The sequence below is a fragment of the Synchiropus splendidus genome, chromosome 17, assembly GCF_027744825.2.
Source record: "Synchiropus splendidus isolate RoL2022-P1 chromosome 17, RoL_Sspl_1.0, whole genome shotgun sequence".
NCBI classification, from domain to species: Eukaryota; Metazoa; Chordata; class Actinopteri; order Syngnathiformes; family Callionymidae; genus Synchiropus; species Synchiropus splendidus.
The window spans coordinates 18958606-18974194 of NC_071350.1; the positions used below are offsets into that span (position 1 = coordinate 18958606).

A 15589-nucleotide genomic window follows, 5' to 3' on the forward strand; every position below is an offset into this window, starting at 1 on the left:
GCCCCCCGCGATCCTGTAAATTGGGAAATAAAACTTTTAATCTAAAGCTATTTGGATATCAAAGCCTTCGGCCAGAGTCAAGCAAGATGGCTGTCGTTAATCTACAGTTTTATAGTTGGATGATTTCTGTCCTGGAATATTCATCCATCAGCGTCCACGTTCGACTCCGTCGGTTCCTCCGGATGGTAGATCGACTGGATTGATTTGCTGGATGTTGCGCTCCACTTTGAACCTTTACTGTTCACTGAAAACGGTGTTTTCATTAATATTGAGATCATATTCATAAAAAGTAGAAAATGCCGTTCACTATAGTTCAGTCTTTTATTTATTTCAAAGCAACGGTGTTTGCAGAGTCAAGGTGACATAAACTGATGTCGAACTCTTCAACAGTCTCAGCACGTCGCACAGCACAAGGCACAGGTCCATCCAGGTTTGTAGGCATGTTATTGTTGGTGAATACTGGACACATGCTGATTAATGCTAGAAAACAATAAAAGTGCTCGACTGAAATAACGTCTCACACAACATGAAAAAAAAAAGCTGGACTACAACAAAATAAATACTAACTAAAATATAAATGGCATATAAGAGGAAGGAACTCTCAGCAAATGTGTTAGTGGATGCAGTAAAAAGACCATGAAAAAGAGTGAGCCAGGATGGGTCCAGAGGAAGAGGCTGAGTTTGGGAAGCATCAGCGCTGCAGTAAATAAAGCCTTACTGGCCGAGTATGTTCAAGATCTGAGCATCAGGTGGGACGCTGCCCTGACATCAAGCAGGAGATGAATCAGAGTGGTGAGTCGTGAGCTGCATAGCTGATCTCTGATGGCTTTGAACGTGATTTCAGGAGGAAACTTCTCCTGACTTCAAAGTGAGGCATTTACTCAGCGATGCTTTTAAGTCAAACGGCTAGCAAAGGAATGACTGACGTTCACGTAAGGCTACGTCCTCGCTGAAGCAGGATCCAAAATGGCTGCCTAAAGAGACACCTTCCTGTCGTTCTGACACATCAGACCTCCGAACACTGAGGCGGCAGGAATGTCACTGAACCAGTTTAAGCTCCTGGCAGGTAGTTTGTCTCGAGTGGTGGCTGTCAGCAAGTCAGACAAATGTCTGGACCGGAGTGATGGAGCGAGTCGGGGAGCCGGCACGCTCAGAGGAGGAGGCCGAGCGGTTGGTGACTTCCCGCTGCAGCTCGTCCACTCTCTTCTGCAGCTCCGCCCTCTTGGCCAGCAGCTCTTTGTAGCGCTGATGGACGGGTTCCTGCCGGAGGAACTCGCGCGTTAGTAAAGCACCCGGCCCATATGATGCATCGGGGATGCGCACCTGAGGTCTCATCCGAGGGTTCCAGCGAATGTAGTAGCCCACCCAGAGCTCCAGGTGCCGCAGGCTGACGACAGGGAAGAGCACGTGGTTGGAGAAGTTGACGTAGAGCGGGTTGGTGAACTCCTCCATCTGGCTGTTGATATAGGACCACAGCGACACCGTCCTCTTGGGAATCTCCTGGACCGAGAGCATGTCGTGTTAGAAAGTGGGTTCCACGAAGAACCCGCGGCAGCCTCTGGACCTGTCGCGCCCCTTTTAAGATATAGCTCACGTCTGAAAAAACACTTGACTCACAAGTAAAAACTACTGATAGTTAGATAGCTAGTTTCACACCTGGAATACTATGAGTCCCACAATGCACTGCTTTGTCTCCCTGATTCCCACTGAGGAACGCTCACCTCCTTGAGCCGCTGCTGCTCGCTGTTGCAGAGGAAGGTTCCGAACAGGCAGCTGTACAAGTGGTCCAGGATGGTCACCAGGAAGTACTCGTTGAACTCAAACGCTGCGGGAAACTGAAACAGAACATTTAACCTCTGCAGTGTGAGCCCAACACGGCGCCCCCCTCTGGCGGCTCCCGCACCTGCCGAGTCAGCTGCCAGACGCAGTCGACGAACTGGATGAAAACGGGAGAGCGGTCGGCGTCCGTGTGGTTCTTGTCGCCGTGGCCCACGCGCTGCGGAGAGCAGAAGCGGTTACTGATGGGCCGAGGAAACCACGGCGCCACAGAAGGGACGAAGGTTTTACCAGCTGGAAGCGATGGCCGAAGCTCAGCCACTCCTTCTCCAGCAGCACCTGGAAGCCGCGGATGGTTCTGTAGTGGCTGTCCAGCATCAGCATGGCTAGAGAGGTGAGCTGCGCCGTGCGATCCCAGCCGTCGCTGCAGTGCACCACCACCGAGGTCTTGCCGGACTCCACCTTGTCGGCGATGCGCAGCGCTCCGGCTAGGATGAGCTTTTCACACACACACACACAGAGCGCTGGTCAGGAAGGCCCCTGCAGCGGGACAGTGGGGACTCACCTTGATGTGCTCCAGCCAGTGGGTGGACTCCAGGTTGGACAGCCAGTGCGAGTCCTCGATGTTGGGGTAGACCACATCCTTCAGTTTCCGCAGAGACTCTCTCATCACGTGGATGTTGTGGATGTCCAGGAACACCAGCTCAGCGTTCTGGTACGCGTCCTCGCTCTCGTACCCACCGCCTTTCATCTGAGGCCAGAGGAGACGTGACACAGAGCCGGTTCCAGTCGGGCAGGCGGAGCGCCGGGTGACGGACCTTGTTGGCAGCAGCGTTGACACTGGGCCTGGCGTCGAAGATGAAGAGCTTGTGAGACTGAGCGTTGGCGTCCATGATGGCCTGAAGGTACTTCTCGTCCTCCTTGCTGCGCTTGCCGTTGACCCCGACCATGGGCTGGCTGCAGCGGGTCACCGTGGCCTGACTCTCGGGGTGGATCCACGACAGAACCTGCAGCAGAGATGGCCCGTTCAGTGCCGATCCAAGCCAGAAATGTCAGGCACCTGGCGCGACTGACGGGCTGGGAGCGGCTACAGGTGTCTACTGTCAAAACCTCTCCCCTTTCTGCAGCCCCCTGACGCCCAGCACATGGTGACTGTGGCGATGTCATCACGAGCAACAGGGACACTCACCGGTATTCGACCTTTGGCTCTAAAAGCAGCGACTCTTTTCAGCTCCTCGTCCGGGATGTTGACAGGAACAGCCAGGGTGGACGGGTACGTGTCACACAGTTCGTAGTGGTCGTTGACTTTGGTGATCCTCCAGCTCTCGTTGGGAATCCCCTGCGAAGGACACCCAGACACGCTCACACTCCAGCATCTCCCCCTCAGCGGGCTGAGCTCCAGTACCTGTCTCCTGTACTCCGCGGCGGCGTCGTACACCTTCCACCCGTTCTCAGGAAACGCCTGGCCGTAGTTGAAGGCGAAGATTTGCTGTGGAGAAAGTCGGGGTGAGCTCAGAGTGAGCCGGGTCAGCAGGCACCGCAGGGGTCACTCACCAGACCGTTGGACACAGGAAACGCAAACTTCATCAGCACCTCAAAGATGGACTTCCTGAGCGAGTCGTCCAGTTGCTTGTGTGCAAAACGTAGATTACGCATGTCCTGCAGGGAGGTCAGAGGTCAGCAGTCACACGGCTCTGCAGACGTCTTCCTGAGGAGAAGGCGCTCACTTTGCAGACGACCCCGTAAGACACGTCTCCACGATTGGACGCGCTGCCGATCTTCTCCACGCGACTCACCACGCCCAGCGGCAGGTCCAGCACGAAGGACGGGTCCTGGGCGACCGAGACAATGAGCCCAAATGGAGCAGCAACATAGAGCGGCGCAGCAACAAACCCTGTCCATGCATCTGAAGAAGAGCCTGTAGCTGGTGACGGTCACTGCTCCTCTCAGGGCTCCGGTGAACGGACAGAAGTAGGTGACGTCCAGGGCTGCGGGGCAAAACAGCAAGTGACTTAGGAGCACCGCGTTTTACCAGGAGAAAACTGCACAAAGGGAGGCAAATCTGCTGTCGCCAGAGAGAGAAGTTCAAACTGGAGACCCAGGAGAGCCGAGCAACGCTGCCACTGGACTGACTGACGTGGTCGGGCCGGATCTGACCGACTGTCCGCTGAATCCTTCAGTCCGCCGGGTCCAAACCAGACACATGGGAAACTTGACAAGCCAACTAGGCCCACAGCTCAAAGAACTTTACTTTCAAGGAAGTTTAAAATAATCAGTTGCTGTTTTATGACATGTTTCAACACAGGTTATTTTTGATGCACAAAAAAAAGACAAGGAAATGTGTTTCTGTTGTCACCTAAATTGAAGCTAAGTTCTATTTTATTTGCGTAACTTTCAGGAATGTAGACTGAAAACACACGAAAAAAAAAAATCAGGATATCCAAAATTTAAAATGACAAATCATTTTGGAAAAAAGAAAACAGACTTCATTTGACTGGATATAGAGCAGAATTGTCAGAGTGTGGCCCCATGTCTGTGTTTATGTGGCCCTCATGTGCAAAACTACCAAATATATTGTATGTTTTTCATCGTTGCTTCATTTCTAATTGTAACTCATTACATGACTTCACTCTTTTGTCTTTTTATTCTCCTTTTGTTCCTTTAAGTTTGGATTATTTCGCTGAGTGATGCCTATTTTAAGCTTGAAATCAAGCCCCTTTATATCAAAAACCGTGTTTCCTTCAACCCATTCTCTGGGTTATTTGTGTTGGGCTGAAACGATGAGTTGTGTTTCAGGGGAGTGACTCATTTCCTGTGTTACAGGGCTCATATTCGTGTTGTACAGTCCTTGAATATGATTATTTAAGAGCCATTTATTATATTTTGATACAAAAACGTTTGAAATGAATTGTAATTGTAAATGTGAGAGACGTAGAACGAACCCAACTATTGGGTTGACTCCTCAGTCATTCCAACACATTTTCACTGGTTAATTTGACAAAGAGAGAGCGCAGGCCCCTTAGAAGCCTGAAGACAAAAATGTGTGAGGAGTGTCTCCATGAGCGAGAGACTCAGCCCAGTGGCCGCTGTTGTGTTGCGAGAAGCCAGACGAGAGGGTTTCAGCATCTGCTCAGGATGTTGCTCAATCTACTGCACAAGTGTGTGGACTGAGAGGACCCTTCCTGAGCTGCATCCTGGCAACGGATTAGAGGTTGCAGGTGACTCTTGTCACGATATTAAACACAATATACAGCTGTTCTTTCCACTGAAACCGCTGCAATCCAACGCTGAAGCTGCCAAGAATAAGCAGGAAAGAGGAACATACCTTTGTCCTGCACCGTTTCATTTGGAAGCAGCTGCGGTTCCTCTTTGTCACACTCTCGGGGCACCTGACGGAAGTCAACCACACCATAAGATCAACCGCTTCTGTCTATGTCCGAGCAGGTCACAGGGGTCACTGACCTTGGTGTGAGTTTTGGGTTTGACCTGGGAAGAGGCAGAGGCCAGTTAACGGGTGAGTGGACGTTGTTTCAGTTAGGGAGAGGAGTGGACGACATACAGACCCGAATCTCCGGAGAAAACTCGCCCGACGTGGTGGCGGAGTCCGACGAGATGGCGGAGGGAGTCTTGGTGGGCGCCGAGCGGTCGGAGCGGGAGGTGGAGGCGCTGGCAGGAGACCACAGCCCAAATGAACGTTTCACACAAACTCAAACTGATCTGTGACGGGCCCTCGCGTGCAGCAGTCACACCCTTCACACACCAGGAGCGGGGCCCAACCGGTGACCCTCCGCTCACAGGTCATGACATGACATTCCCCTCATGGGTGGCTCACACAGCAGCGTGAGCTCGATAAGACGCGGACTCTGGCGACACAGCCACTGCTCACCACCCAGTTCAACCGGCTACTGACCACTGCAGGAGCTCGGCTGCTGAACGTTCCGTTTGTGTTGTGTCTAACGCGTCACAAACCAAGCGAGCCAGCGGAGCAACAAACTACAGACCTGTCAACTTCAGTCTAACCCGGATTAGCCGCGACATTCACTCCAGATTATCAGCGACGACACGCCTTTAAAAGTTACATTGCTGCTTTCACGAATAAACACAACCCGTGTGACATGAAAACCCCAGTTTGGCAACTTCTCCCGAGACGGCGAGCTAACGCCGAGCTCGTTCCTCTCGCTACCTGGACAATGAATCGACACTCGGCTGGCGGGAGGAGGAGACTTTGGAGCCCAAACTGTCGGTGCTGCCGCTCTTCTCCATGGCTTGGCGCTCGGGAAGCTGGTGGCGGATGTATTCTCGGTTTATCCACTGAGTTGTGTCGCTAAACTCCCCTTCCGAGCTCCACAAACTCACACAAACAAAAGGAAGCTGCCATCTTTTCCCAGCAGCCTCCAACAATCCCGGTCACACAAGCAGGCGATTGTTGGAGGCTGCTCCGCCTGGTGGAGGAGGCGGGAACTGCCCCTCCGTCTGTGGACTTCGCTCAGCAAATACAAGGGGTTTCATACGCTGATCTCCTGGGGAAGCTCCGAACGTTTGTTGATTTAAAAAATAACAACATGATAATTTAAGACTGTCGCGATATCGCCCTTTTCCCATTCTTATCTTTGAAATGTATGCTAGTCATTTTATTTATGGACACTAGCGGTAGCGATGAGTCGGTGACCACTAGATGGAGCCAAAGCTGAGATGTTCCCGTTCCTCATGGCCTCTCCAGTCTGAAGCATGTTCCCTCACGTTAATTTATTTTGACAGTTTATTTTAATGTAATCACCTGGAGACACTTAACATTGTTTCTGAATTGTGAGCGCAGAAAAAGACACTATTAGAAAATATTACTATTGTTTCACATTTCTTGGTCATGTAGTTGCAACTGTAAAGTTAATATTAAGTTAAGTTCAATATATCTATCATCTTAATCTTGTCCTGTAGGATCAGAGCTGCTACTAACCAAGAAGCTCTTCATCTAACCAGCGTCTGAGCCTCCGTTACTCATGAGCAGAGCAGAGGGAGGACGTGGCAACTGAGGTCTGGTCCAGCAGCTTCCAGCTCGACTTCCCCTCACTAGTTTCTTACCTTGCTAGCGCCACAGTTTGGGCCTGATTCAACAGATGCAGACTCAGGTGTGTCACTTTAATCCTTTTATTGAAATGGAAACCATGATGTGACCTATTTACAAATGGTGGCTAATGGACGGGCGAGTCGGAGGCACTATGTACAGTTGGAAGGTGACCAGCTAGACACACGTGATATCTGTGAGCAGAGATGGTCCACATCTGTGTTTGTATATTTCAGGGTTCAAGCCGGGGTTTTCCCGTCTCCTCTGTTGGGAGGCGTGGTGGGGAGTATCCAGCGGTGGCAGTTGGAGAAGCTCAGGCTCTTGTCGATGGCGCAGCTGGTGCAGTAGACGATTCCGAGGGCCAGCATCACCACCAGGAACACACACAGCGGCACCAGCAGGGCCACCAACAGCCAGCTCTTGTCGCTCTTCCGACTGCCCGCCTCAGACACGCCCCCCGCTCCCACGACGTGGCTCACATCGCCGTCTGTTTTGGAGCCCATGTCCTTCACCTCCGCGGCGGCAGCCCCTTGAGGAACGTCAGCTTCCGCCACTCTGGTCTTTGCCTCTGCTTCGTGATCGATTTCGTTGCCGGCCGGTTGTGTCGGGGACGGGACTGTTTGGTAGTACTTCGGCACCGCAGCGTCCCATTGGTTGAGGTGGTTTTCGGATCCATGGTGCAGGTCAGGGACATGTCTGTTTGGGGCTTCCGTCAGCCACTGAGTGTCAAAGTTGCCGTTGGACTCAAAGTGAGGGTTCGGCGTGAATGACCCGGACCAGGATTTAACATGGTCAGCATCCAGGTCAAGTATCTGGACCGAGTCTCCGGGCTCCGGGGTGAGCGTGGAGTACTCCCCGTCCTCCGGCGAGGGCTGGCAGCTCAGTCCGTCGGCCTGCAGGTCGTAGCCCTGGTCGCAGTAGCACTGGTAGCCTCCCATGTAGTTGAGGCACTGCTGCTGGCATGGCGACTCCCCCACGCATTCGTCCACGTCCTCGCACTCGCCTCTGGGCCCAGGCTGGTAGCCCGGGTTGCACAAACACTTGAAGGACCCCAGCGTGTTTTCGCACGTGCCATCACAGCTTCCTTCGTCCAGGCACTCGTCCACGTCCACGCACTCCCCGTCGTCATCCGGCTGGTAGCCCGAGTCGCAGGTGCAGTGGAAGGTGCCTGGGATGTTGACGCACACCTGAGGGCAGGGGTCTTGTCGGCATTCGTCCACGTCCAGGCACTTGCGGCCATCTGGGGCCATCTGGAAGCCGTGCGGGCAGGTGCAGCGGGTCCCGCGGGCCGTCTCCACGCAGTCGTACTCGCAGCCCATGTTAAGGCACACTTCCTTGACATGGGCTGCCTCCGTGGGGCCGGCCGAGTCCGAGGACAACTCGGGAGGGTCTGTTTGGCTCAAGGGGTCAGGCTTGCACCCGTAGCCGTCCTCATCCAGGGTAAAGCCTTCGGCGCAGTAGCAGTAGTAGTCAGTGTCCGTGTTCTGGCAAAACTGCTCACACCCGTGATCCTGGCTGCACCAGTCCTCGCCTTTCAGCTCCCCGTCGGCCGAACAGAGGGGGGCGTCCCGGGACCAGCCCACCGTCTCGTCGTCCCTCTCCATGCACAGAACCGTCTCCTCAGTTTCGCCGGATGGATCTGCGCTGTCTGCCGGGCATGTGACCTCGGCCACGCTCCCCTGGGGCACGTGAGTCAGCACGCTGCTCACCAGGTGGAAGGGCGTGGTGTAGACCACCGGGCCCTGACCTTCATCCGTCAGCGGCGGGCACATCCCTTTGTAGTTGAACTGGCACACGTATCCGTCCAGCGCCAGACCGCAGGAGCCGTCCAGCCACTTCAGGTTGTCGGCAGTGGTGCTCTCGCTTTGGACCACCACAGCCACACAGCGGGGGGCGGCGCAAGTGGCTGGACTCCTGGACTCCTCCCGCAGCCAGTTGGTGAACTTTCCGTCGTGATCTCCTGTTGGGCACAAACACAAGTCAGGACACTGGCAACACACGGAAGAACAGAGCCGTCCTCAGATGCCAAGGGTCGTGGGTTTGAATCCCTAAGCAGGAATCATCTCTCACTATATAGATCTGTAAACCACCCCCTGCTTCACTCATCTCTGATACAGAGACAACCACAAGGCCACCTCGCCCGTCCAAACATCCTGGTTTGGAGGCCTGCAACATTGAGCTCCAGGTCTTTGGTTGGAGTCCAACTGAAGGACGAAGCTTCTGTATGGACTTGGTCACTATGAGATTTCCTCCCTTGATCCCAAACACCCTCCAGATTAATACTTCATGTTGCTCTAAGGAGCTGGGATCAGCTCCAGAACTCTGCAGATCCAGATTCCTCTGATCACACTTGAATTGCTTCCAGGGTAGTTTTGGTGCTTCCTATTGTGCTATTTTTAGGATCTGACTCCACAGTTCTTACAGAATTACGACAGTAATTTGTTCCAGAGCCCAGCTGAAGTAGCCTCTGGAGACGATTTAGTCCGAACCAAAGCCATCCAAGACAAGAGTCATCTGGTTTTTAGCAGACAACAATTGTGTGATGTCTAACTCCGGGGCAGCAGCGAGGTCAGGAGGGGTCGAGGTTTTAACGTGACAACGTCTCAGTGTCTGTAAAAACCAAAGCGGCTAATGTAAGAAGCAGTCGGCCGTCTAGACTTGAGAGGAGGACGTGATAATGGAGAAACAGGGCACGGAGGACAGTTTACTGAAGGGTTTTTCAGACTCCAACAGGTCCTCTGTCACGAGTCCATTAAGTAAGTTTAATGGCCCGATGGACCCAGCGGGACCTCTGGCACCAGAGACAAGTATGAAGGTGGAGATAAGTCAGAAAAGAGTAATTGCCTGTGACCCAGACGAATCCTCTCAGGGGTCTGGTGGAGGAGCACTGGCGTGGCGGCCTGTGGAGTCCGATCCACAGACGGAAGCGCGTCTTGGTCCCCTGCGATTTGACAGCCAATAGGAGGTCGTGGATGAAGCCGGCTTTCTTCTCGTCATGCATGGTTGCCAAGGTGCCCCCTCGCTCCCTGCAGCTCCGCCCAGCCTCCCTGAAGGTTCTTCTCTGGAGGAAGACGGCGTAGCATCCCTCTGGATGACAGCTCACGTCCTTTTCCTCCAGCTGGAAGGACGTCACCGGCTGAACGTCTGGCTCGGGCTGCCCTTGGCCTTGACCTCCGGTGGCCAGACAGGCGGCCAGCAACCAAATGACACACAGGAAACTCATGCTGCTGCTTCTCCTGGTGGTCTTTGTCCTCCGCCAAGACATGAGATTAGAACGTGGCTGACTTGCAACTGTGACAGTCCACATCAATGAGAAAGTCACTGACCCAGAGGAGACTCCGACAAACTGTCAGTCCAGTGGAAGATCCTTCATCAACCGTCCCAGCTGAAGCAGGCTAGTCCAGGCACCTCAAGTGGGGACAGTGGACCTGAAGAAAACCCATTCATTGGTGAAAGTGGAAGCCGTCCAGGAGACCCATGGGCCTGTCACGCGCGTCCTCAGGTCCCAGGGAAGCTGTCGCCACCTCACTTCTCCTCAAGTGACTTCCACAGAATTAATTTTCCATTGATGGCTGTGACACGGGTCTCCTCCTGTATCTGATCCTGCCGGCGCCTTCTTGCCTCTGCAGATCCACTTCTCCGACTCAGGGAGGGAGAGGGAGAGAGAGAATTGGGGGGAGGGTGTATTGGGGGGTGGGGGATGCGACGTAGAGGAAAAAGAATTGTGTGTTTTAAAAAGAGGGGGCTTGTGTGTGTGTAAATCTGGAGGGGTTGATGGATTGAGTTGGGGGGGTTTAGAAAAGTTGTGCGACCGTGAGTGTTATGAAAACCATACGGCACCATTCTTTCACCCCATCCTGCACACGCTGGCACACACACACACACACACACACGTTTGTATTTGTATTTTGTGGGGACCTCTCATGGCCGTCACCCTTTCCCCCTAAACTTAACCATCCAAAGCACATGGCTGACCTGAACTAGAACCAAACTGACACCAGTTATTTTGAAGTTTTAACCCTCAAATTGAGGCTTAAAAGGTCCCCAGAAGTACAGCTACACAGGGTCCACACACACGCAGCCAGAAGGTCCGATGCCTGGCGCGGATGTGGCGCAGCATCAGCAGGAGTGGAAAGAGTGGGTCAGCTTGCAGCTCCTTCTTCAGCCCCTCCAGCTCTCTGCCTCTGCCTCCACCGTCACCACTCGTGTCTCCCTGTCGCCAGAGTTTATTGACAGGTGGAAGCATTTAAGCACCTTCAGCTCTGTTTATCCACATGTTGTTATCGTTTCATATGGAAGCGTGTGCATCATCGGGGGGTTCCACTCCAGGCAGGAGAGGAAACAGGAAATGCCAGATGTGAATCAGCCTGACCTTTCAGTAACGGGGGAGAAATTGGGGTCCCCCCCACCCCACCCCGACCCCCTCAGCTGTCACAAGATACGTCTCCTGCGAGCGCTACTTTTCCGGGGGAGAACATATACTGTGATCTCTTTATTCCCGAGGAAGTGAGCAGCGAACCCAGCAGCTTGTTATTTTTAGAGCACTTCTGAGCTCATGCGGCTCTTTAGGTATTCAAATGCCACATCAGCGCGGTTTTCCACTTTCTCTTCTGGTGCTTGTCAAGTTTTACATCAGGGCTCCCAACTCAAAGCCAGTATTGTGTCCAGTCCGACCAAGTGGCATCTTCCTGGAGGCCCAACAAACGGCGACGACCTGGTGAGGTGAGCAGCGCCCCCTCCCTCTCCTGCCTGGTTTTGTCTTTTCACCATTGTTCTTTGTTTCTTCCCCTCCGCTGAGCGGCGACACCAGAGTAAACAAACACCGTCTTGATGACCCTGGCGAGCACATGCCCGGTCTGACTGGGTGGTCAGCAGATATGTGTTTCCAGATGTTCCAGATCTGCCTGGTGGTGGTGATACGTAGCAATAACTGCACTTCTTAATGTTGATCTGATTTGATTCAGAACTTTAGCTCAATAGCTACACAGCAAGGTTCCCCGTGACGCTCCGTTGGTTGCCAGGTTGAGACAGTTGGACCCAGATAGCAAACATTTCTCACAGATAAAATTTTCTCTTCACTCCCCCGAGGGCAGAGAGAGAGAGAGTTTTTGCTCATTGCTCATGTTTAACACAGTTATGTTGCCCTGTCAATCACAGGCAGGGTCATGTGACCGAGTCATGTGACAGGCTCTGCTCATCGGCTCCTTCGACAACAGAACGGATGGAAGTATTTCAGTGGAAGTGCATGGGCTGACTTGGACCCCCTTCACTAGTGAAGCTAAGCTGAGACTCTGTGGAGACCAAGACCAGAGCATTCAGGGACCCAGTCCAAGACTTTGAGGGCCCGAAACCCAAGTCGAGATCAAGACTGACAAGGTGGCGCAAGACCAATGATCACTGTCACTGTATGCTTCCTTGGTCTGGACTTGCTCTCAGGCCCTTAAAGTCTTGGTCTTGCTCCGCTCTCTGTCTCAGCTTGGTTCGGCTACAACACATTTCCTTCTCTCTTCAGATGGACGTTTCCCTGTTGCATCCACCACTGTCACACTTCACCTCCCTCCAAGTCCCCACCATATTCTCACCATATAGCCCCAGGATTCAAGTAAACAAAGGCAGAATCCAGTGCTCACAGGCGGCAGATCCCATCACTTCCCACTCAGTTTAAATGGCATCTTCAATGTGATCTTGGTGAGATGTTATGCTGCCTGTCACCTCTCAAGGTCACTACAGTCTGTGAGGTCATATAGAAGAAATAGATGTGGCAATGATATTGGTGAGGAAATGTGCCTAAAAATGAGGTACGCACTCACTTGAGCGCCTTTTCCAGTGAGCAGTCAGTCCAAATTCTATAGTTGGTCAGCAACAGCTCACGTTTGGAGTCAAAGTCCAGATGGTGGAGAGGAGTGGCACAGGCTGACCCTAGTAAAACCCGAGTAGAATGTAGCCACTGGCCACGTGGAAGGGTCCATTCTCAGACTCCCAGTGAAAAAAGAGTGAGGCCCTAACGTGGAGCTGAGGTTCACGGCTGATGGGAAGTGACCACAAAAGGAGTTGCGTGTCGTGACGCTTCCATCTGAAGATAAACACAGGTGCGAACCCACTGCAGAACTCACCGAACCCTCCGTCCCACTATTGCTTAAGCAGCTACATTGGAGAGAGCAAAAGAAACAACTGAAGTGGGAGAGTCAGTTCTGAAAAGTCCGCAACATCAGAGAGCAATTTACGAAGCCCTTTGGACGACGACAAGGCCTTTCATTTCGGAGCTGGCCGGGGATCCTTGTTAAGTGAGAAATAAAAACTTGTCAGCGATGATTCACCGACGGCTGCTTCCTCACTCGGGATGAAGAGATGGAAAAGAAGCAAAAGCTTTTGGGGGCTTATTGGCGTCAGTGTCCAAAACTGTCTTCTGTCTGGGGTCAACTGGAGCTGTCGCTTCTGGCAGACTGAATATATACAGTCCAGAGATTCAGAGGCTTCTCCAGCTTACGTAACCATCAGCAGCAAGACGGACGACTAACACAAAACCGCTGGATCCCAGAGAACCTGAAGAGCCTTTCGGTCCCCCCCCCCCATCCTCCACTCTTTTCTTCTCTGCTCCTACTGTTTTTTCTGATCACTTGCAACTCCTCCTCCTCCAGTGACTTATCTGTGCTGCTCCACTGGCCTGCTTCTCCATCTGCCTCCTTATTTAGGACACCAGGCAACAACCTCCCCGAGCCCCTCCATTTAACCCCGGACTCCCACTTTTGGGACTGTTTCTCCCATCATCCTTCCTGGGCGACCCCTCCCACCCATCAGTCGGCCACACCCCCAGACACACATTCCAGAAACTGATAAAACAGACTCAAGTGCAATTTTCCATCGTCTGAACCGGATCCCCAATTTTCCTATTAAAGCTCCTTCGATCTGCTCAAAACTCCAGGGGTTCTGATGAAAAGCACAGATCTCTGAGGTCCCTCCGTCGCCCCCCTTCAGTCTGGAGAACTTCCCTGCCTCCAGTCTTCACGGTCACAGATTCAGGAGGTTGCCTGTCCTTCAGCACCATCTACGAGACAGATGGTCCTTCACTTAAGGCCGCGAGGATTAATCGACCTGCACGACAAAAACTTCGGAAACGGCCTCAGTCGCGATGATTAATGCCCAGACCTAATGGCTATTCCTCACATGAATGACAAGATGTTTCGGTGAAAAGTAAAAACCTCCGCACTCAGCACACAGGGACTTGTAAAAACGGTGTTTTCAGTGGAGGAAAGTAAACATGTCCGCACAGTCATAATTCCATTTAAACCAGAGCTGCTGAACGCTCCGTCGGTTCTGGTGAGATCTGCCACCATTACGATCATCTGGGACACTGAAGCAGCTCGGAGCAGCTCATACTCCAAGAAGCATCTCAGGTTTCTCCCACTCATTCCATGGTACATGGAAGAACACATGAATAAAAGCATGTTGATTCAGCCTGAAGTCATGAGATAGCAGTTGAAGCCGTGAAGGCCATGCCTCCACTAAGAAACCTCCTCAACTGAAGGCCTCTTCAGAAGGTCCAGGGTGTTCCCCTGGGACTCCTCCGAATTAGATGTGAGAGGAACACCTCACCAAGGAGCCATCCAGAGATGGCCACTGAAGTACAACTGGCTTCTCCTGAGATTACGGTTCAGTTCTGAGACCCTCATGGACGACCAAGCTTAACAGACATAGACCAACACAGACTTCCCTGAAGATGGACATTTCCAATGGCAGGATGCGGAGCGCCGAGGGTGACGTCAGGATTGTGGCTCAGGAATGTTGTCACAGAGGAGGCTGGGGATGGATGGAAAGGAAGTGGACGTGTTTCCAACAAAAGACCTGGGTCTCAGCTGGGGAAGGGCCTGATGTCAGAGGAGGGAAGGTGACGGGAGAGTTGTGAAGGTCTGCTGAAGCTCAGGTACGGGAGGTGCAGGTTGAGGGACCCAGAGTTCCCAGGAGAGCGCCATCATGGAATAGCATTCGTGTGCTGACTTCCAAACCAACAACAAACTCTTGGTTTGATGGACTTCATTGTGAAGTTTCCTCATGGAACGCGACCAAGAACCAGCCCTCTCACTCATGTTCTACCTCACACCGAACTATACAACTGCCAGCTTAAGTTGCACCAAACTCAAGTTTAACAAACAAAACAGGTTTTTTTCCTTCAGTCCAACATGAAGTGATGAACCAACAAACGAGTCCTGGCGGAGTCAGAGCGGAGGCTTGCCTGACGGATGATGGCAGGAGTGCGTGTTTGTGTTGGGCGGCTGGTGTGTGTTAGCAGCAGTGAGCCTGGAAAGTTGACTGGCAGAGGTCGGAGGCTCAGTGGCAGCTCTGAAGTCCTGAAGTCCCAACTCAATCTTTCTGTTTAGGTAACAGAGCGGACGGACGGTCCTCAGAGAGAGTGGGGGGTGTGTGGGGGGGAGCGTTGACCGGCCGGGTGTCGGAGGAGGGAAGGCGTGTCTAATAGAAAACCAAGAAACATGTGGACCTCGTAGACGAAACCAATGCAAAGTATCATCTTTTTCCTTCTCTGCACAAAAATCACCAAGAATGCCGAAATTCTGTTATTTGACCACAAGGCCGCAGCTAATTGCTTCAGTGTGTGTGTGTGAGTGTGTGTGAGTGTGTGAGTGTGTGTACGTGTGTGAGTGTGTGTGTGTGTGTGTGAGTGTGTGTGTGTGTGTGTGTGTGTGTGAGTGTGTGAGTGTGTGTGAGTGTGTGTGTGTGTGTGTGAGTGTGTGTGTG

At 52.6% G+C, this 15589-nt stretch overlaps 2 protein-coding genes across 2 annotated transcripts; both read right to left on the minus strand.

The window, feature by feature from the left end:
• Nucleotides 1–318: 318 nt before the first annotated feature.
• mtmr2 (myotubularin related protein 2) lies at nt 319–6177 on the minus strand. Its single transcript, XM_053846936.1, has 16 exons — nt 5960–6177; nt 5340–5442; nt 5239–5262; nt 5102–5165; nt 3670–3764; nt 3504–3608; nt 3331–3435; nt 3182–3265; nt 2966–3115; nt 2595–2783; nt 2342–2527; nt 2068–2274; nt 1904–1996; nt 1722–1835; nt 1324–1500; nt 319–1260 (listed from the first exon to the last, which is right to left on the minus strand). The coding sequence occupies exons 1-16, from the start codon at nt 6037–6039 to the stop codon at nt 1099–1101; spliced, it is 1938 nt and encodes a 645-aa protein (XP_053702911.1). The 5' UTR covers nt 6040–6177; the 3' UTR covers nt 319–1098.
• Nucleotides 6178–7077: 900 nt separating this feature from the next.
• On the minus strand, nt 7078–13606 carry LOC128748105 (endosialin-like). Its single transcript, XM_053846501.1, has 4 exons — nt 13592–13606; nt 9683–9956; nt 8256–8798; nt 7078–8183 (listed from the first exon to the last, which is right to left on the minus strand). Exons 1-4 carry the CDS (start codon nt 13604–13606, stop codon nt 7078–7080), a joined length of 1938 nt encoding a protein of 645 aa, XP_053702476.1.
• Nucleotides 13607–15589: the final 1983 nt, after the last annotated feature.

Coding starts and splice junctions, on each gene's coding strand:
- LOC128748105 (XM_053846501.1), bottom strand. Junction 8,799..9,682: donor AGGATTCGTCTGGGTCACAG/GCAATTACTCTT, acceptor TGTGCCCAACAG/GAGATCACGACGGAAAGTTC. Junction 8,184..8,255: donor GGATGAGGACGGCTACGGGT/GCAAGCCTGACC, acceptor CCACGGAGGCAG/CCCATGTCAAGGAAGTGTGC.
- mtmr2 (XM_053846936.1), bottom strand. CDS start 6,039: ATGGAGAAGAGCGGCAGCACCGACAGTTTGGGCTCCAAAGTCTCCTCC. Junction 5,443..5,959: donor AGTGTCGATTCATTGTCCAG/GTAGCGAGAGGA, acceptor GTCTCCTGCCAG/CGCCTCCACCTCCCGCTCCG. Junction 5,166..5,238: donor AACCCAAAACTCACACCAAG/GTCAGTGACCCC, acceptor GACTTCCGTCAG/GTGCCCCGAGAGTGTGACAA.